Source organism: Mustelus asterias, chromosome 26 (genome assembly GCF_964213995.1).
Source record: "Mustelus asterias chromosome 26, sMusAst1.hap1.1, whole genome shotgun sequence".
Classification (NCBI taxonomy): domain Eukaryota; kingdom Metazoa; phylum Chordata; class Chondrichthyes; order Carcharhiniformes; family Triakidae; genus Mustelus; species Mustelus asterias.
In genome coordinates this window covers 16,855,643-16,872,046 of record NC_135826.1, presented here as the reverse complement: position 1 = coordinate 16,872,046, position 16,404 = coordinate 16,855,643, and the positions used below count along the sequence as shown (strand labels likewise).

The 16,404-nt window shown below is 42.2% G+C and overlaps 1 protein-coding gene across 1 annotated transcript in view; it reads left to right on the top strand.

Annotated features, from left to right (window-relative positions):
- Positions 1-16,404, top strand: part of map2k2a (mitogen-activated protein kinase kinase 2a) — an 86,719-nt gene that overhangs the window by 21,568 nt on the left and 48,747 nt on the right. The window contains exons 2-3 of the mRNA XM_078198192.1: positions 7,979-8,189; positions 14,144-14,290. Of these exons, the coding sequence (XP_078054318.1) occupies positions 7,979-8,189; positions 14,144-14,290 (358 nt within the window). The remainder of the gene's footprint in view (positions 1-7,978; positions 8,190-14,143; positions 14,291-16,404) is intronic.

Below are 16,404 nucleotides of genomic sequence, written 5' to 3'. Positions count from 1 at the left end.
AGGTTGTGTAGGTTGGGCCAATATCCATTGGAGTATAGAAGAATGAGGGGTGATCTTCTTGAAACATAGAAGATCCTGAGGAGATTTGATAGTTATATACTGAGGGAATGTTTTGCAGGTGTATATAGATAAGCTGAATGAGTGGGCAAAAACCTGGTAGATGGAGTATAATGTGGGAAGATGTGAAGTTGTTTACAACTTCTGGCACAGAAGGGGGCCATTTGGCCCAACTTGTGCATGCCAGCCCAAGGACACCCAGGTACCATTTCTAATCCCACTTTCTTGCACCCAGTCCATAGTCTATAACTTAGAGCACTTAAGGAGCAGATCCAAAGTAAAAAGTTTATTTATTTGTCACAAGTAAGGCTTACTTTAACACTGCAATGAAGTTACGGTGAAATTCCCCTAGTCGCCACGGTCCGGCGCCTGTTCGGGTCAACCCACCTAACCAGCATGTCATTCAGAATGTGGGAGGAAACCGGAGCACACGGGGAGAACGTGCAAACTCCACACAGATAGTGACCCAAGCTGGGAATCGAACCCGAGTCCCTGGCGCTGTGAAGCAGCAGTGCTAACCATTGTGCTACCGTGCCGCCCCAAGGTATTTTAGTTTAGGGTCTCTACCTCCACCACCAACTTTGGGCAGCAAATTCCAGGCACCCACCACCCTTCGCATAACAGAGTTCTTCCTCATGTCCCCTCTACCCTACTGTCACCTATCTTGGATCTATAAGAACAAAGAAAATTACAGCACAGGAACAGGCCCTTTGGCCCTCCAAGCCTGCATCGACCATGCTGCCTGTCTGAACTAAAACCCCCTTTCCTTCCGGGATCTATATCCCTCTATTCCCACCCTATTCAAGTATTTGTCAAGAAGCCCCTTCAAAGTCACTATCATATCTGCTTCCGCTACCTCCCCCAGCAGCGAGTTCCAAACACCCACCACCCACTTTTTTAAAAAAACTTGCTTCGTACATCTCCTTTAAACCTTGCCCCTTGTACCTTAAACCTATGCCCCCTAGTAATTGACTCTCTGTCCCCTGATTCTAGAATTCTCTACCTAGGGAAGCAATTTTATCCTGTCCACTCTGTATTCTTCCTGCTGGGGAAGAGATAAAGGTAGTGTATTACTTGAACAGAGAGCAACCACAAAATTCTGAGGTACTGAGGGATCTAGGTGCATGAGTCACAAAGTTAGAATGCAGGTACAGCAAGTAATTAAAGTTAACCTTTATTACGAGAGGATTTGAACATAGAAGTAAGGATGTTACGTTTCTGTTATACAGGGCATTGGTGAGACCACATCTTGCATTGTGTGCAGTTTTGGTCTCCTAATTTAAGGAAGGATGTAAATGTGTTTGAGGTCGTTCAGAAGCGGTTTATAGATTGACACCTGGAATGAGCGTGTTGTCTTATGAGAAAAGGTTAGACAAACTGGACTTGTTTTCAGTAGAGTTTACAAGAGTGAAGGGTGACTTGATTCCAGTATGTAAGATCCAGAATTGTCTTGGCATGACAGATGTGGAAAGGATGAGTCCAGAACTAGGGACCACTGTCTTAACGTTAGGGGTCATCCTTTTAGGACAGATGAGGAGAACTTTTTGAGTTGTGTGACTTCGAAACACTCTGCCTCAGAAGGTGGTGGAGGTGGGGGCATTGAGGTGGATAGATTCTAGTTAGGCAAGGCAATCAAAGGTTATCTTGTTTTATGGGAATGTGGAATTCAAAACAGAGACCAGCCATGATATTATTGAATAGTGGAACAGGCTCGAGGGGTCGAATGTTCTACTTCTGCTCCTAATTTTGTATATTCACATGTTCTTGTGGGGGAGACCAGAACTAGGGGACACAGTTTTAGAAAGGGGTCTCCATTCTAAGATGAGAATTCTTTTTGAGGACCGTTGGTTTCTGGCATTCTGTTCCCCAGAAAGTAGTGAAAACTGGGTAATTTAATTTATTCAAGGCTGAGTTAGATTGAATTTTGATAGGCATGGAAGTCTCAGTTATGGGGGCAGATATGAAGGTGGAGAATGCTCTTAATTGAATGGTGGAGCAGGCTCAAAGAATAAAATGGCCATCTCCTGAGTCCTATGTTATTGCATTGTCTTTTCTACAAACTCCTCTTATTTTGACTAACACTGTGTCCAACAATGTAACTAATGTTAGGCGGCCTATAAACTATGACTACCACTGTTTTACTGCCCCTTATTATTTCCACCTATACTGATTCTATTCTCCAACCTACTCTTTTTTTTCTGTCTTTTCAAAATGTTGTGTACCCTGGAATATTTACTTCCCATCTTTGGACCATGTCTTTAACAATGGGCGACTAGATCAAACCCATTTATCTATGTTTGTGCCATTAATTTGTCTATCTTGTTGGAAATGCTTATTGCATTCAGGTAGAGCACTCAGTTTTAACTTTATATCATTTTTCCCCTGATTCGACCATATTTTTTTCACTATTACTGTTAAATTCTCTGCTCTTCCCTGTAACACTAGTTTGCAGTCAAACCTCTGACTTTGGGTCAATAATTGAGCTGGTTTCTCTGACTTACCAGAGAACATGCTCTCCTTATCCAGCTTTATTTAATTAAGTCAATGAATTTAATCAACTTGGCTATTAACTAATTGCCTGATTTATTTTCAATGATAGATTAGCTTCTAATGTTTATCTGCTCCTACCGCTCTGCCTTGTGTCATAATTTTGACAGTTTTTCTGCAAAGCCCTTCACTGTCTTTTTAGCTGCTTCATTCAATTTCCTCTTTTTCTTATTGTTAGATCTATTTGTTTATCTAAAGGATACTTTTAAAAAGTTTTTCATGGAATGTGAGCATGGAAAGCCAGCATTTGCTGTCCATCCCTAATTCCCCTTGGGAAGGTGGTGGTGAGCCATCTTCTTGAAACGTTACTGCTGACATTGGTACATTCACTGTGCTGTTCCAGGATTTTGACCCAGTGATGGTGAAGAAACGGTATTGTAGTTCCAAGTCAGGATGATGTGCAGTTTGGAAGAGAACCTGCTGGTTGATGTGTTCCCAAGCGTCTGCTGCAGTTGTCCATCTAGATGTTGGAGGTTGTTGGTTTGGAAGGTGCTGTTAAAGGAGACTTGGCAAGTTGCCACTTGTAAATGGTACACACTGCTGCCACTGTGCTTTGGTGGTGGAGGGAGTGGACAGTGTTTTGTCCTGGATGATGGTGAGCTGTGGAGCCTCGTTGGAATTGCACTTATCCAGGCGATTGCGGAGTATTCTACCGCTGCTCTTAATACATAGATAAATGATAAATTAAGCACTTAGCTTTATTTATGGGGAGGTGATGGCCTGGTGGTGTTATCGCTAGATTATTAATCCAGAAACTCAGCTAAAGTTGTGGGAACTCGGGTTCAAATCCCACCAGGGCTGATGGTGAAATTTCACCCCCCGCCCCCCTCCTTCTTGTCCACCTTGTCTGGATTCAGCGTTTGCCCAATTATTTTTAAATCAGCAGTAGTCAGGTATACAGTGGACGTGCCTTATTCAAGTATCGGACTGTTAGTTCTGTCACACAGGTTTGCTTTCATTCTTCTCTATTACCAGGCATTTTATCTGGGAGTTAAATCAGCTGACCTTCTCCAATCCTCCTTCCAAAACCCCCTAAGAACAGTCACCACTTGAGTCAACAAGCTCAGGGTTTGATATCTCAAACTCTGAGTGGTGAACAACACAGTTCACCAGTGTATGCTGAAGCATTGTCATCATCCTGTTATGATTGCATCCTGATTATGGTTGACATCAAACCTTGTGTGTGTGTGTCTATGTGTACTCTCTTACCTTTCTTGTAGACTTGAGCACCTCCACAACTCTCTTGTCTGTATCCTATCTCGCAGTGACCCATGTGCCCATTATCGTTCGGTGACCTCCAAGTCCACTCATGCCTCGAATTTAAAATTCTCATCCTTGTTTTTAAATCCCTCCATGGTCTTCCCTCCTCCTCTAACTTCCTCCAGCCCTGTATGCATCAGGGTACACCGGTACCATGAGCTTGTTCTGGCCGTGGTTCTGTAACCCTTAATACCCTTGTCTAATAAAAGTGTATCTGTATCCATCCTGACATCTTCACGCCACCTCAACTTCTTTTTAGAGGGAGAAAATTCCAACGTTTCATTACAAGTGTCCACTGTGTGAAGAAGTTAGTGCGAAGATAAATATCAACACTATTAGCCATTTTTATTTGTTGTGCCTCCGCCAGATTTCACCAAGTTCTCTACATGGGTCTCTAAACTCAGTTACCAATGTGGATCAGTAGCTGATACCACTGATATCCATTCAGTAGCCCCCCACCCCCGACTATTACTTTCCTCCTCTGCTTTTCCCTCACCACATACCCCCACTCCCCTCCCATAGCCTAGAGCAATTTTTGAACCTTTGTATAACTGCTGTCTAAGCCTATTGCTCTGTTAGGTTGACAGTGCAACCTGAAGTCCAGTTCCTCCTAGTAGACTGTTTCATTAAGCCTTATTTAGCTACACAGCACGTTCTATCATCTTTCCCAGTTGCCAGGTGGAAGGTAAGTGGAAGTGTTTATTATGCAGACAGTAATTCAGTACAACCCCCCTCTTCAGACTTGAGAATGCCTTTGAATTTGTTAAAGTTACTAGACTTGTTTGAGTGACTGCCTAAAGGGCCCAATTTGAACACTATTCATTATGGATTTTAGCCAACAAATAAGATTAGATTAATTTACATGTGAATGTGCACCCTTAAGGATGAATCCACCGGTCCTTTGAAATGACACTCTTGACCTCCTGGCATGCAGCATTGTAGCCTACTTTTGCAGCAGCTCTGTATTACTCTGAAAAGACCAAGTACTATTTTAAAGGCAGGTCGTGATTGATTGAACAGGATCTAGTTTTGTTTTTGTTTATGGTTTTGGCTACAAAGGTATCACGGGCCACATCATCTGCTCACACAGCATCTCTTTGTAGTCTCAGTTGCAAATGCAGATGCACAGGAGCTATCCAATAATACAAGCTGTCTCAGTACTGTCTGTGACGGAGTTCTGCATCATTAAACCTACCTTTTTCGCTTTAACCTAATTAGCTACTTAGTTGTGGTATAAATATAATCCATTATATCCTGAATTGCAAATCCATCCCCAATCTCCCTCATGAAGCAGCTAGGATAAACTAGAGTCCTACATTTCTTTATTTTTCCAATTGATTAGCTCCTGTCCTACATAAAGTTTACTAAAATACAGCAGTGTTTGGCCCAGTATGTGGAGTGAAAGTAAATTAACAGTTGTAAAAGTTCTGGGTGACAATTAACACTCCATTTTAAGTTGTATTTTTGATCATCTCTTTGGGGAAAAGCCCCAGCAAAATATTAATTAGTTCTTATGTTAGACTACCTGACCCAGTCCCAAAAGCCTCGTGCATAATAAAACTATTCAGAGTATCCCTAGCGCCAGAACATTCTAGGTTCATTCACGGGTCTATGCTAAGTTGACCAATAAAGGATGTGGCGTTCTAGTGATGCATGCCACAGTTGAATAGCCCTTTATTGTTCGCTATGTAGGTTAAGTTTATACAAGGCCAAGATTACTTGGGTGAAGTACAAGAATTTGAACATCCTATGTGGAAGTGTATTGCAGAAAAATATCCACACTCAAGAAGAGGAGCCACTAGGAATGTGGGGTTGGGGTGGTTTCAGGGTGGCTGCAATTGACCTTTTTGGTGGAAAAAAAGCAAAGTAAGGCAGTGAATTTCTCCAATGACCACGACAGCTTCCTTTGACCTGTGAACCAGTTGCTGATTGGTATTGAATTCCTATTTGATTTAACCTGGGTTAAATCTGTGCAAATGTAGACCTTATTACAACAAGAGGAGAGCGGAAACTATCATCTCACCAGTGTGGCCTGCATTTGAAGGCGATCCAAAAAGTGAAAGGGCTTCATTCTAATCTACTTTGATCCAAGTGTCTTTTTGTATACACTGAACAAACAAAACCGGATTGCAGCAATGGATAAATTTCCATTATTTTTTTTGAAATCAGACTTCAAATAGTACATTTCAAAATACATTGTGTTCACATGTCGTGTAATAAGCTGTATTTTATTTCCTGCTATAAGTTTGATTATTTCATTTTGTGGCTCTGTTGTTAGCGCACTCAACTCTCTCGATTCCAGGTTCAAGTCCCACTCCAGGACCCGAGCACAAAAAACTAGGCTGCACTCCAGTGCAGTACTGAGAGAAGGCTGCACTGTTAGAAGTGGCGTCTTTCTGATGAGATTAAATCAAGGTCCTCGGGTGAAGGGAAAGGATCCCATGACGTTATTTTGAACAGTCATCCTCTAATATATATTCCTCAATCAGCACCATATTATCTGGTCATTAGTCGATTGCTGCTTGCTATGTGCAAATTTTCTGTCGTGTTTCCTACATTATCACAGTGACTAGACTTCAAAATTACCACAGTTAATATTAATTGGCTGTAAAACATTTTTGAGATTTTACTCATGAAAGGCACTGTCGCCCCAAAATCCTTTATAACAGATGTGTTTTCTTTAGCTTTTTTACTTTGCTATTTTGACTTCGTTCTTTTTCACTTTTCATCTCCTTTTATTGAACATCCATTCACCATAACACAACCATGTACCTGTTGCACGTTGGTGAGAAATATTGTGGCTTTTGTTGTTTTTTTAAAAAAAAAGTTTGCCCACCACATGCACCCTCAGCTTGTTAGTATTTACTTGCTATACAACTGTTGATTACCCTTGGTGTTAAAAAGTGAAACAAATATCTGGACCATTAAACAAACACTAGCTTTAAAAGTCACTTAAAATATTACAACAAATCATATGAGAAGCCAGTGCTGAATACAAGTAAGTTTCAAATGACTGCACAAACTAGTGGCCAGACAAAACAGGTTTGCGACCCAAATAGTTGCCTGCCCTGCTTCTTTGAGGCACAGGTTTAATGTTCTTACAAGTTCCCAAGCACTTACAAGTACTTTCGGAGTTGCCTTGCAAGACTACTGTTGCAATATCCCAGGCACGTATTAGGGAACTGAGTGTTCAAACTAATCCTTGGAATAGAAATCATTAAACTATATTCCTTGAAATAAAAGGGTATAATTTCAAAAAATATGATCGTACAGTTTGAATCTTGTATGAAAGGTGACCAAAAAATATTTTCTTTTGGCCTGCAGTTTTTCAGACACATGTTTGTGCTTAACGTGTCAATGTTTAGAGGGAGAGTTATTTCCTGTGTCTTGTCACTGCGTGCAATGGTGAGATAACACTGTACCATACTGTACAGTAAGTCTCTAAGCAGGATGAACCTTCAGGGCAGGGAGTGTTATGCTGCAAAAATGAAAAATGGATTAGCATTCCAGAATCCCAGAAATTTACCATATAGAAGCAGGCCATTTGGCCCATGATATCTTACTAGTCATAAAAGAATGATCCAGCTTAATCTCACTTTTTATAGCACTTCTTGCATATACAATTTGAGGCATGCTGAATTTTAAACATATTTGAAGATTGGTTTCATAAACTAGATATTCAATAAATGTTGTGAAATTCAAAATTCTGAATCGTTAAATGTTGAAATAAATTGATAGTGGCCTACTGCTACAAAATAACTTTGTCCCAACGTTTGTGACGAGTTGAGCAGGGAGCTGGAAGGATCAGTTCCAGCTCTCGATCACTTTCTTGAAAGTATTGGGAATCAAAGTTGGGACAGAGCAGTGTCAAACTTTTCCCACTTCAGTGGACACAATAGACATCGAACAATCACCAGCCAGGCCAAATCGTGAAGTCGGGCTTGTCGCGACAGGGTTGCTGTATCTACTACAAGACTCCATTCAGGAATAAGATAAGGTGTAAAATTTGGGAAAAAACTGAAGGGTAGGGGTGTCAAACTCCAGTCCACTATTGTTTCAGGGGAGCTTTGTTTTAGTTCAAGATCTGTGAGAATGTTTTTTTTTGTTATTTTAGAGCGAACCTAGAAGCCCTACAGAAAAAGTTGGAGGAACTTGAGCTGGATGAGCAGCAGAAAAAGAGACTTGAAGCCTTCCTTACACAGAAGGCTAAAGTTGGTGAACTGAAAGATGACGACTTTGATAAGATATGTGAACTGGGTGCAGGTAACGGTGGTGTCGTCACCAAAGTACGTCACAAACCATCGGGGCTTATTATGGCAAGAAAGGTAAGCTTGTGTTGGCAGCATTTGGTCCCTGCATTAGTTGTGGTAATGTCCCAGTATTTAGCAACTAGCTGCTTGAATTTTTTGACAAAGTTTGAATTTCAAGTTGTAAAAATGTAATAAATTCTTCCGATAGAAGTTTGTGTAGTTATGAGCAGTGGACTTCTCTTGGAAAGTCCTTGTTAACTTTTGAGTAAATTTAAATCGAGAAACCCATGCACACTGTCCCATAGATTAGCAGCAGCTGTGTGTAAAATGTGAGTAAAGAGTATTTTAACACAGAAAATCAACCTTTTAGTGCATGTATGAGTATCTAAGAGTGGCAGAAAATAAGGTTATATAATCCAGTTATACTGGAGTCTAACTACAAATATCAAAATTTACAAAATTATTGCATGATAACTGTGACTTTGTTTTTGGCACACTTGCTTGGTTCAGGGGTTTGTGTCTTCAAGCCCCACTCAGACTTGAGCATTAGGCTCTGCTCCAGTGCAGTATTGAGGGAGTGCTGCACTGTCAGCAGTGCCGTCTTTCAGATGAGACATTACACTGAGGCCCATGTGCCATCTTGCATGGACATGTGACCTGTGGCACTATTTCAAAGTAGAATAAGGAAGCTTTTACCCCTCAGTGAACATCTCAAAAATAGATGGTTAGTTAACATTTTGCTGTGAGTTTGCTGTGTACAAATTATGTGCTGCGTTTCCCATATTTTAAAAAGTACTTTATTGACTATAAAGTATTTTGGGTTGTCCGGTGACCATGACGACACTTTGTAAATAGAAGTCTCTCTTCCTTTCTGTATTTCTTTTGTCATTTTCATTGAATGATAAAGGCCAATTAAAAAGTACAGAATTGCCATAGTTTTTCTTGCATTAAAATATGGGTTCTGAATGAACTCAACTGTCATTTTCAGCTGATGTGTTAGTCTTATTGTAGAATCACAGAATAGCTCAGCCCAGAATGAGACCAGTCAGTCCATCAAGTGTGCACAGGTTTTTTTGAAAAGCAGTCCAGTTAGTCTCAGTGCCCATCTCGTTCCCCATTTCCCTGCAATTTTAGTCAGTTCCATTTTGAATGCTACTATTGAATCTCCGTTCACCACACCAAGAGGTCGTGCATTCCACTTATTGGATAAGCAGACTTTCCTCATGGCATCTCTGATGCTTTCACCAATCACCATGATATCTTTGTGTTCCTTCCTTTAAATCTAATACTAGCAACAATCTGACAATGTGGAAAATGTGCGCATCCACAAAAAGCGGGACAAATCTAATCTGACCAATTATTGCGTCTGATCATTGAAGGGTTGGACAGTGCCAGCGACAGTGATATGAAGCAACGTTTGCTCGGCAATGACCTGTACACCGACGCTCAGTTTGGGTTCTGCCACGACCACTCGGCTCCTGACCTCATTACTGCCATGGTCCAAACAAGGTCACAGGAGCTAAATTGCATAGACCCTGTGAGAGTGACTGCCCTTGACATCAAGGCAGCATTTGTTGCAGTGTGGTATCAATAAATTTAAGTCAATGGGAATCGGGGGGAGGGGGGGACGTCTTCTTGGAGCCATACCCAGCACAAATGAATATGATTTAGGTTGTTGAAGGCCAATCATCTCAGCTCCACGATGACATGTGAATTGCTCAACCACCTTCAGCTGCTTCATCATTGATCTTTCCTCCATCTTAAGGTCAGAAGTGGGAATGTTCACTGATTGCACAATGTTCAGTATCATTCATGAGTCTCAGGTACTGAAGAGGCCTATGCCCAAACACAGCAAGATCTGGACAACATTTACGCTTGGGCAGATAAAAGACTAGTAACATTTGTGCCACACAACTGTCAGGCAATGCCCATCTCCAACAGGAGAGAATCTAACCATCGACCCTTCACATTCAATAGCATTACCTTTGCTGAATCCACTACTATCAACATCCTAGGGGTTACCATTGACCATGAACTTAACTGGACCAGCCATATAAATACTTAGGATACAAGAGCAGGTTAGAGGCCCGGCATTCTACAGCAGGTAATTCCCCATCCCACCCCCAATGCCTGACCATCATCCACAACTCAAGTCTGGTGTAAGATGGATTTCTCTCTGCAGCTCCAACAACATTCTAGAAGCTTAGTACAATTCTGAACAAAGCACCCTGCTTGATTGGCATCCCATTCAGTACCTTCAACATTCACTGCCTCCACTACCAATGTGCAGTGGCAGCAGTGTGTACTACATACAGAATCAGCACAGCAACTAAAAGGTTCCTTTGACAGCAGCTCCCAAAGCTGCTGTCAAAATTGTTGCTAGTATTAGATTTAAAGGAAGGAACACAAAGATATCATGGTGATTGGTGAAAGCATCAGAGATGCCATGAGGAAAGTCTGCTTATCCAATAAGTGGAATGCACGACCTCTTGGTGTGGTGAACGGAGATTCAATAGTAGCATTCAAAATGGAACTGACTAAAATTGCAGGGAAATGGGGAACGAGATGGGCACTGAGACTAACTGGACTGCTTTTCAAAAAAACCTGTGCACACTTGATGGACTGACTGGTCTCATTCTGGGCTGAGCTATTCTGTGATTCTACAAATGGGAACGTGACCGTCTGTAATTTGCCCTCTAAGCCACACACCAGCCTGACTTGGAACAATATCACTGTCCCTTGATTGTCATTGGATCGATATCTTGGAACTTCTTTCCTATTAACATGAAATGTACTTGCACCATATGGACTGCAGCAGACCAAGAAAGCAGCTTAACATCACCTTTTCATGGGCAATTTGGGATGTGGTACAGATGCTGGATTTATCAGCAATGTTCACGTCCCATGAAATATTTTAAAAATCAATATCCTTCCTGTTAAATATACTCTGGTGAAAGATGCCTGTAAATACTGATGTGCAAATCAACGACAGTTTTCTTTATATCATTTCCAGTTCGTTTTTATTCAGTCTAGAGTTGCATAACCAAGGTTGCATGATGCTGACTCAAGTTGAAGAGTTAAGCGGCAACCAAAACTGTGCTCAACAAGTGGTTGGATGGAGCGCGCCGAAAATCTTTGTTTACTATCCCTATCTAAATCCTTGCCCTTCGATGTACTACCCAAAGGATCAGCTCTCGTATACATTGGGATATACAGCTAGGTATCATCTGTGACTCTCTCAATGACACTCTCCATCTTTTGGCTAAATGTCAGGCTGCCATAAAGTTTCAGAGGAATCAAAGCTTTCTCCAGTTTAAAATCAAGAGTCGTTCCCTTGCCACTAATCCCATCCTTCTCCCTAGCTGTATTCTCCAACTGAACCACACGGATTATAATTGCAACCTTAAATCCCACATTCTAACTATGCCCAAGACCAATTGCTTCCATGTTGCTCATCTCAGCTCTTGCTCCCTTTAACATAGATAGCCTTTGAGACCTCCAGATTTAACTGCTTAAAAAATTTTAAAGCTGATTTCCCATGCTCCAGTCATCACAAACTTCTAATTTGTCCAAAACACTACTATACATACCCTATCTCAAGCTATTTAAATTATACTTACCCATCAATCGTATCCTTACTGAGCAGTACTGGCTCCCAAGTCTCCCAACACTTTGCTTTAAAATCCTGGTCAATAAATCTTTCCAAGGGCTTGCCTCAACCTGATGTTGCAGTCTCGACTAGCCCTATATCAAATCACTTGACTGCAGAATTCTTTGCATTCCTGCTATTGACGGCAGAGCTTTTAGCTGCCTTGCATCTATATTTTTGAACTCCAATCTAAACCTGTCCATCTTTCAGAAATCTCCAGACATGACTACACTTAAGAAAGCTTCTGATCTCTCCATTTGCACAATGTCATTTTTCTTGGAAAGTGTCATGAAACATTTATTTTTTCGAAGTTACTAAAGTTGTGCTAAAATACACCTATTGTAATATTCTGTTGAAATTCATCTCTCGACGTTAGCCAATCATATTTGCACGTTTTCTTTCTCTCAACCCTTCTCTTTTAATGGCTTGCATCATTTCACTTATCCCCTCTTTGGTACTCTGCCCTCCTAAATCCTCACCCTCCCTTTCTGAAAACTCCTCCAACCCCACAACCAATGTCCCTTTTTCCTGTGTGGTCATGCAACAGCCCAGAACCTCATGCGCACGCTGCATACCGTACAACTCGTGCTGTATTATCAGAGGTGCCATCTTGCAGAAGAGATGACAAACCAATGCCCTTTCTGCAACCCCAGCCCTCCAGATGAACATAAATATAGACTGAAGCACTGGGGATAACTTGCCCCTCCTTTTCTTTGAAATAGTGTCATGAGAATTTTTATCCCTCAATCAATATTAAACATGCTAGCCTTTTTTCATGTTTCATCGTTGCTGCTCTGCTAATTGTGGAATGCTTGCATCACTGGAGAAGCTGACTTGGAAGAGATACTGAGTTAATGATATGAGGTAGTTTAATGATCTTCACTGCTGGCAACCCAAGAAATTTTCCCCTCTTGTTTTCAACAGTTTAATTCATTCCTCTCAAAGATTCAATGTCTCCTCCAAACCAATTCCTCAACTAAAGGTCATCAGATTTACCTATTTTAAGTAGAAATACCAAAAGAATTGGCAAAAGTAAGCATCAAAAGCAACTAAATCACGAGTTTCTAAATTTCAGCACCAGTTAAGTTTGAAGATGACCATTGCGTGGCAAAATTACTCAGTTGACCTAAACAGAGTGTTCAAGTGTTAACCCAGTTAGTATCATGGCATATGTGGAAAACAAAAATTAGGGTGGCACGGTGACAGTGGTTAGTACTGCTGCCTCAACGCCAAGGACCCGGGTTCATATTCTGGCCTTGGCTGACTGTCTGTATGGAGTAGGCTTGTTCTCCCCATGTCTGCGCGGGTTTCCTCTGGGTGCTCTGGTTACCTTCCGCAGTCCAAAGATGTGCAGGTTGGGTGAATTAGCCATGCTAAATTGCCCCTCCAAAAGAGAAAATGCTGGAAAATCTCAGCGGGTCTGGCAGCATCTGTAAGGAGAGAAGAGCTGAGGTTTCGAGTCATCTGGACTCGACGTCAGCTCTTTTCTCCTTAAAGATGCTGCCAGACCTGAGATTTTCCAGCATTTCCTCTTTTGGTTTCAGATTCCAGCCTCCGCAGTAATTTGCTTTTATCCTGAATTGTCCCTCCGTGTCCAAAAATGTGCAGGTTAGGTGGATTAGCCATGGAAAATGTATGGAGTTATGAGGATAGGGTGGGGGCTGGGCCTGTCCTTTGAAGAGTCAGTGCAGACTTGATGGCCAAATGGCCTCTTTCTGCACTGCTATGGTTCTATGGTCTCTGGTAAACTAGGCAGTTTGACTCTGCTCACTAATTTGTATGCACGGTAGCACAGTGGTTAGCACTGCTGCTTCACAGCTCCAGGGACCTGGGTTCGATTCCCGGCTTGGGTCACTGTCTGTGTGGAGTTTGCACATTCTCCTCGTGTCTGCGTGGGTTTCCTCCGGGTGCTCCGGTTTCCTCCCACAGTCCAAAGATGTGCGGGTTAGGTTGATTGGCCATGCTAAAATTGCCCCTTAGTGTCCTGAGATGTGTAGGTTAGAGGGATTAGCGGGTAAATATGGAGGGATCTGGGGGTAGGGCCTGGGTGGGATTGTGGTCGGTGCAGACTCGATGGGCCAAATGGCCTCCTTCTGCACTGTAGGGTTTCTATGATTTCTATGCTGCACCAGACTTGAGAATAGATCTCTGTACTCCACCTGAGTGAATTTTTGCAGTGTGCACCAACAGACTACGTGACATCTGGTAAATCAGCAAGGAACACATTGTGACATTCTTAGAAACCTGATTTTGTAAAAGTTGTAAAGGCTTTTATAATGAAACATATTGGTTAGGTTTTCCATTTGCTTTAAAATATAGTAATGGATTCAGATAGTTATCAATAAAGAATCTAATTCCAATTTGTTCTTCATTTCTCCAGCTGATTCACTTAGAAATAAAGCCTGCTATCCGCAATCAGATCATCAGAGAGCTCCAGGTGCTACACGAATGTAACTCACCATATATTGTGGGCTTCTACGGAGCATTTTACAGTGATGGGGAAATCAGTATATGCATGGAACACATGGTAAGTATTGATACTGTCAGTAATAGCTCTCAGTACTGCCCTGGCAGTGGATCTTCAAATATACGTCACAAGTTTGGTCTGACATCAAAACTTGAGACTGTGTTAAGATTTTTGTCATTGAGAGCAAAATGTTTCTCAATCAGCTTGTATTTATTAAATAAAAGTTTTTGAAGTTCTGTTTAATCATAGAAACCCTACAGTGCAGAAACAGGCCATTCGGCCCATTGAGTCTGCACTGACCACAATCCCACCCCGGCCCTACCCCCATATCCCTACACATTTACCCACTAATCCCTCTAACCTGCACATCTCAGGACACTAAGGGGCAATTTTAGCATGGCCAATCAACCTAACCCGCACATCTTTGGACTGTGGGAGGAAACCGGAGCACCCGGAGGAAACCCACGCAGACACGAGGAGAATGTGCAAACTCCACACAGACAGTGACCCAAGCTGGGAATCGAACCCAGGTCCCTGGAGCTGTGAAGCAGCAGTGCTAACCACTGTGCTACCGTGCCGCCCAACCACTGTGCTACCGTGCCACCCTTAATTCCCAAATTCCCTTTAATTCCCCATTTAGAACCTGAGGTAGTGCATGCAATCATACAGTATATACATAATTACAATTGCATGAAATTCACATTTAAAAAAATGCCTTGTGGGGGAGGGGGTAGTGCGGGGGCCAGGGTAGGGGGATGGAGGGTGGGGAAAGGGGAAGTGGTGGTGTGAGATGCGGATGTGAATTTGGGGGGGGGGGAGAGAGAGAAGAGACGCGGGGCCAGGAAGGAGGGGGGGGGGGGGGGCGCGCAGGGGAGGCAGATGGGATTTGAGGGAGGGATGTGTGCGTGCGGGGGGGGGGGGCGCGCGGATGGAGGGGGGAGGTGAGGCGGCGAGTGGGGTGGATGGAGGGAGTGGTGAGGTGGGACGGAGAGAGTAAAGGGGAGTTGGGGGACGGGAGGTGAGGAGGTGGTGAGGGAGTGGAGCAGTGAGGGGGCTGGATTGGTTGGAGGCAGCAAGGGTGAGGGGAGGAACCTTTGTCTTTCATATGCGCATCTAGATATGGATTGTCCTCATGGAGGATTCTCTCAAGATTTTCATCTCCACGTAAGGGTGCCAGGATTAATTATACTGCTGCAGTTGACACCACCTAACTTGGCATAAACTAGAAATTGAATTAATACATTTACCCATGCAGTCATCTGGGAGTAACCCGTTTCCTCTGCCTTTTTCCACTCTAATGCAAAGCAGTTTGCAGATCTTGCTCTTTGTCATTTTTGGACAATTTTCTTTTACTTCAAATTGATATTAACTGGTGCCCTTTAAGCTGTCAATGTAATTACCAGCATCCACTGACAATATTCCCTCTATCAGGATAAACTCATCAGTAAGAAAGAAAGCACTTGCATTTATAGACAATGATTTTGTAAACTTCTTTTCAATGATGTGCTTAGGATCACATTTGTAATATCAGAAAGCACAACCGGAAATTTGCATAGATCAAGACCTCACAAACAAAAATAAGATAAGTAGTCAGTTAATGCTTTGAAAAATTATGTTGGTTGAGAGATAAGCGTTGGCCAGCACATTAAGGAAACTCCCTTTTTTTTCCAAAAAGCACCATTGTTCACGTGTGGGCAGATGAAACTTTGCTTTAACTTCTCAGCTGAAAGACATCACCTCTCAGTACTGCATTCAAAGGCAATCTAGATTATATGCTAGATTAACTCACTAGGAAAGGATTTGAACCCACATCCTTCTGACTCTGAGGCAGGTGTGTAAATGCTAAACCATGGAGAATTAGAGTTTTGCTGTGATGTTTTAGACAATTAGATCGTCCAGGAATAATGTTATTTAGTGCAGTACTTTGTGTAAACAGCTTGCTTGTGCCTCAGTGTTCTTCCTCCTTACATTTTAAACTTTGTTTTGCAATTTGGAAGGCTAAGTTGCCATTTAAAAGTACATAAAATGAGGAAATACATTCTGGACAGTGACAGTTCAAAGCAGCTTTGCAGTCCATTGCTCAAGGACCACGCTGATTGCTGCAACACACACCAAGAAGCTGGGAAGCATGTCTACAAACCAATCCTCCAAGTAGCCAGTTTTTGATCATGGAC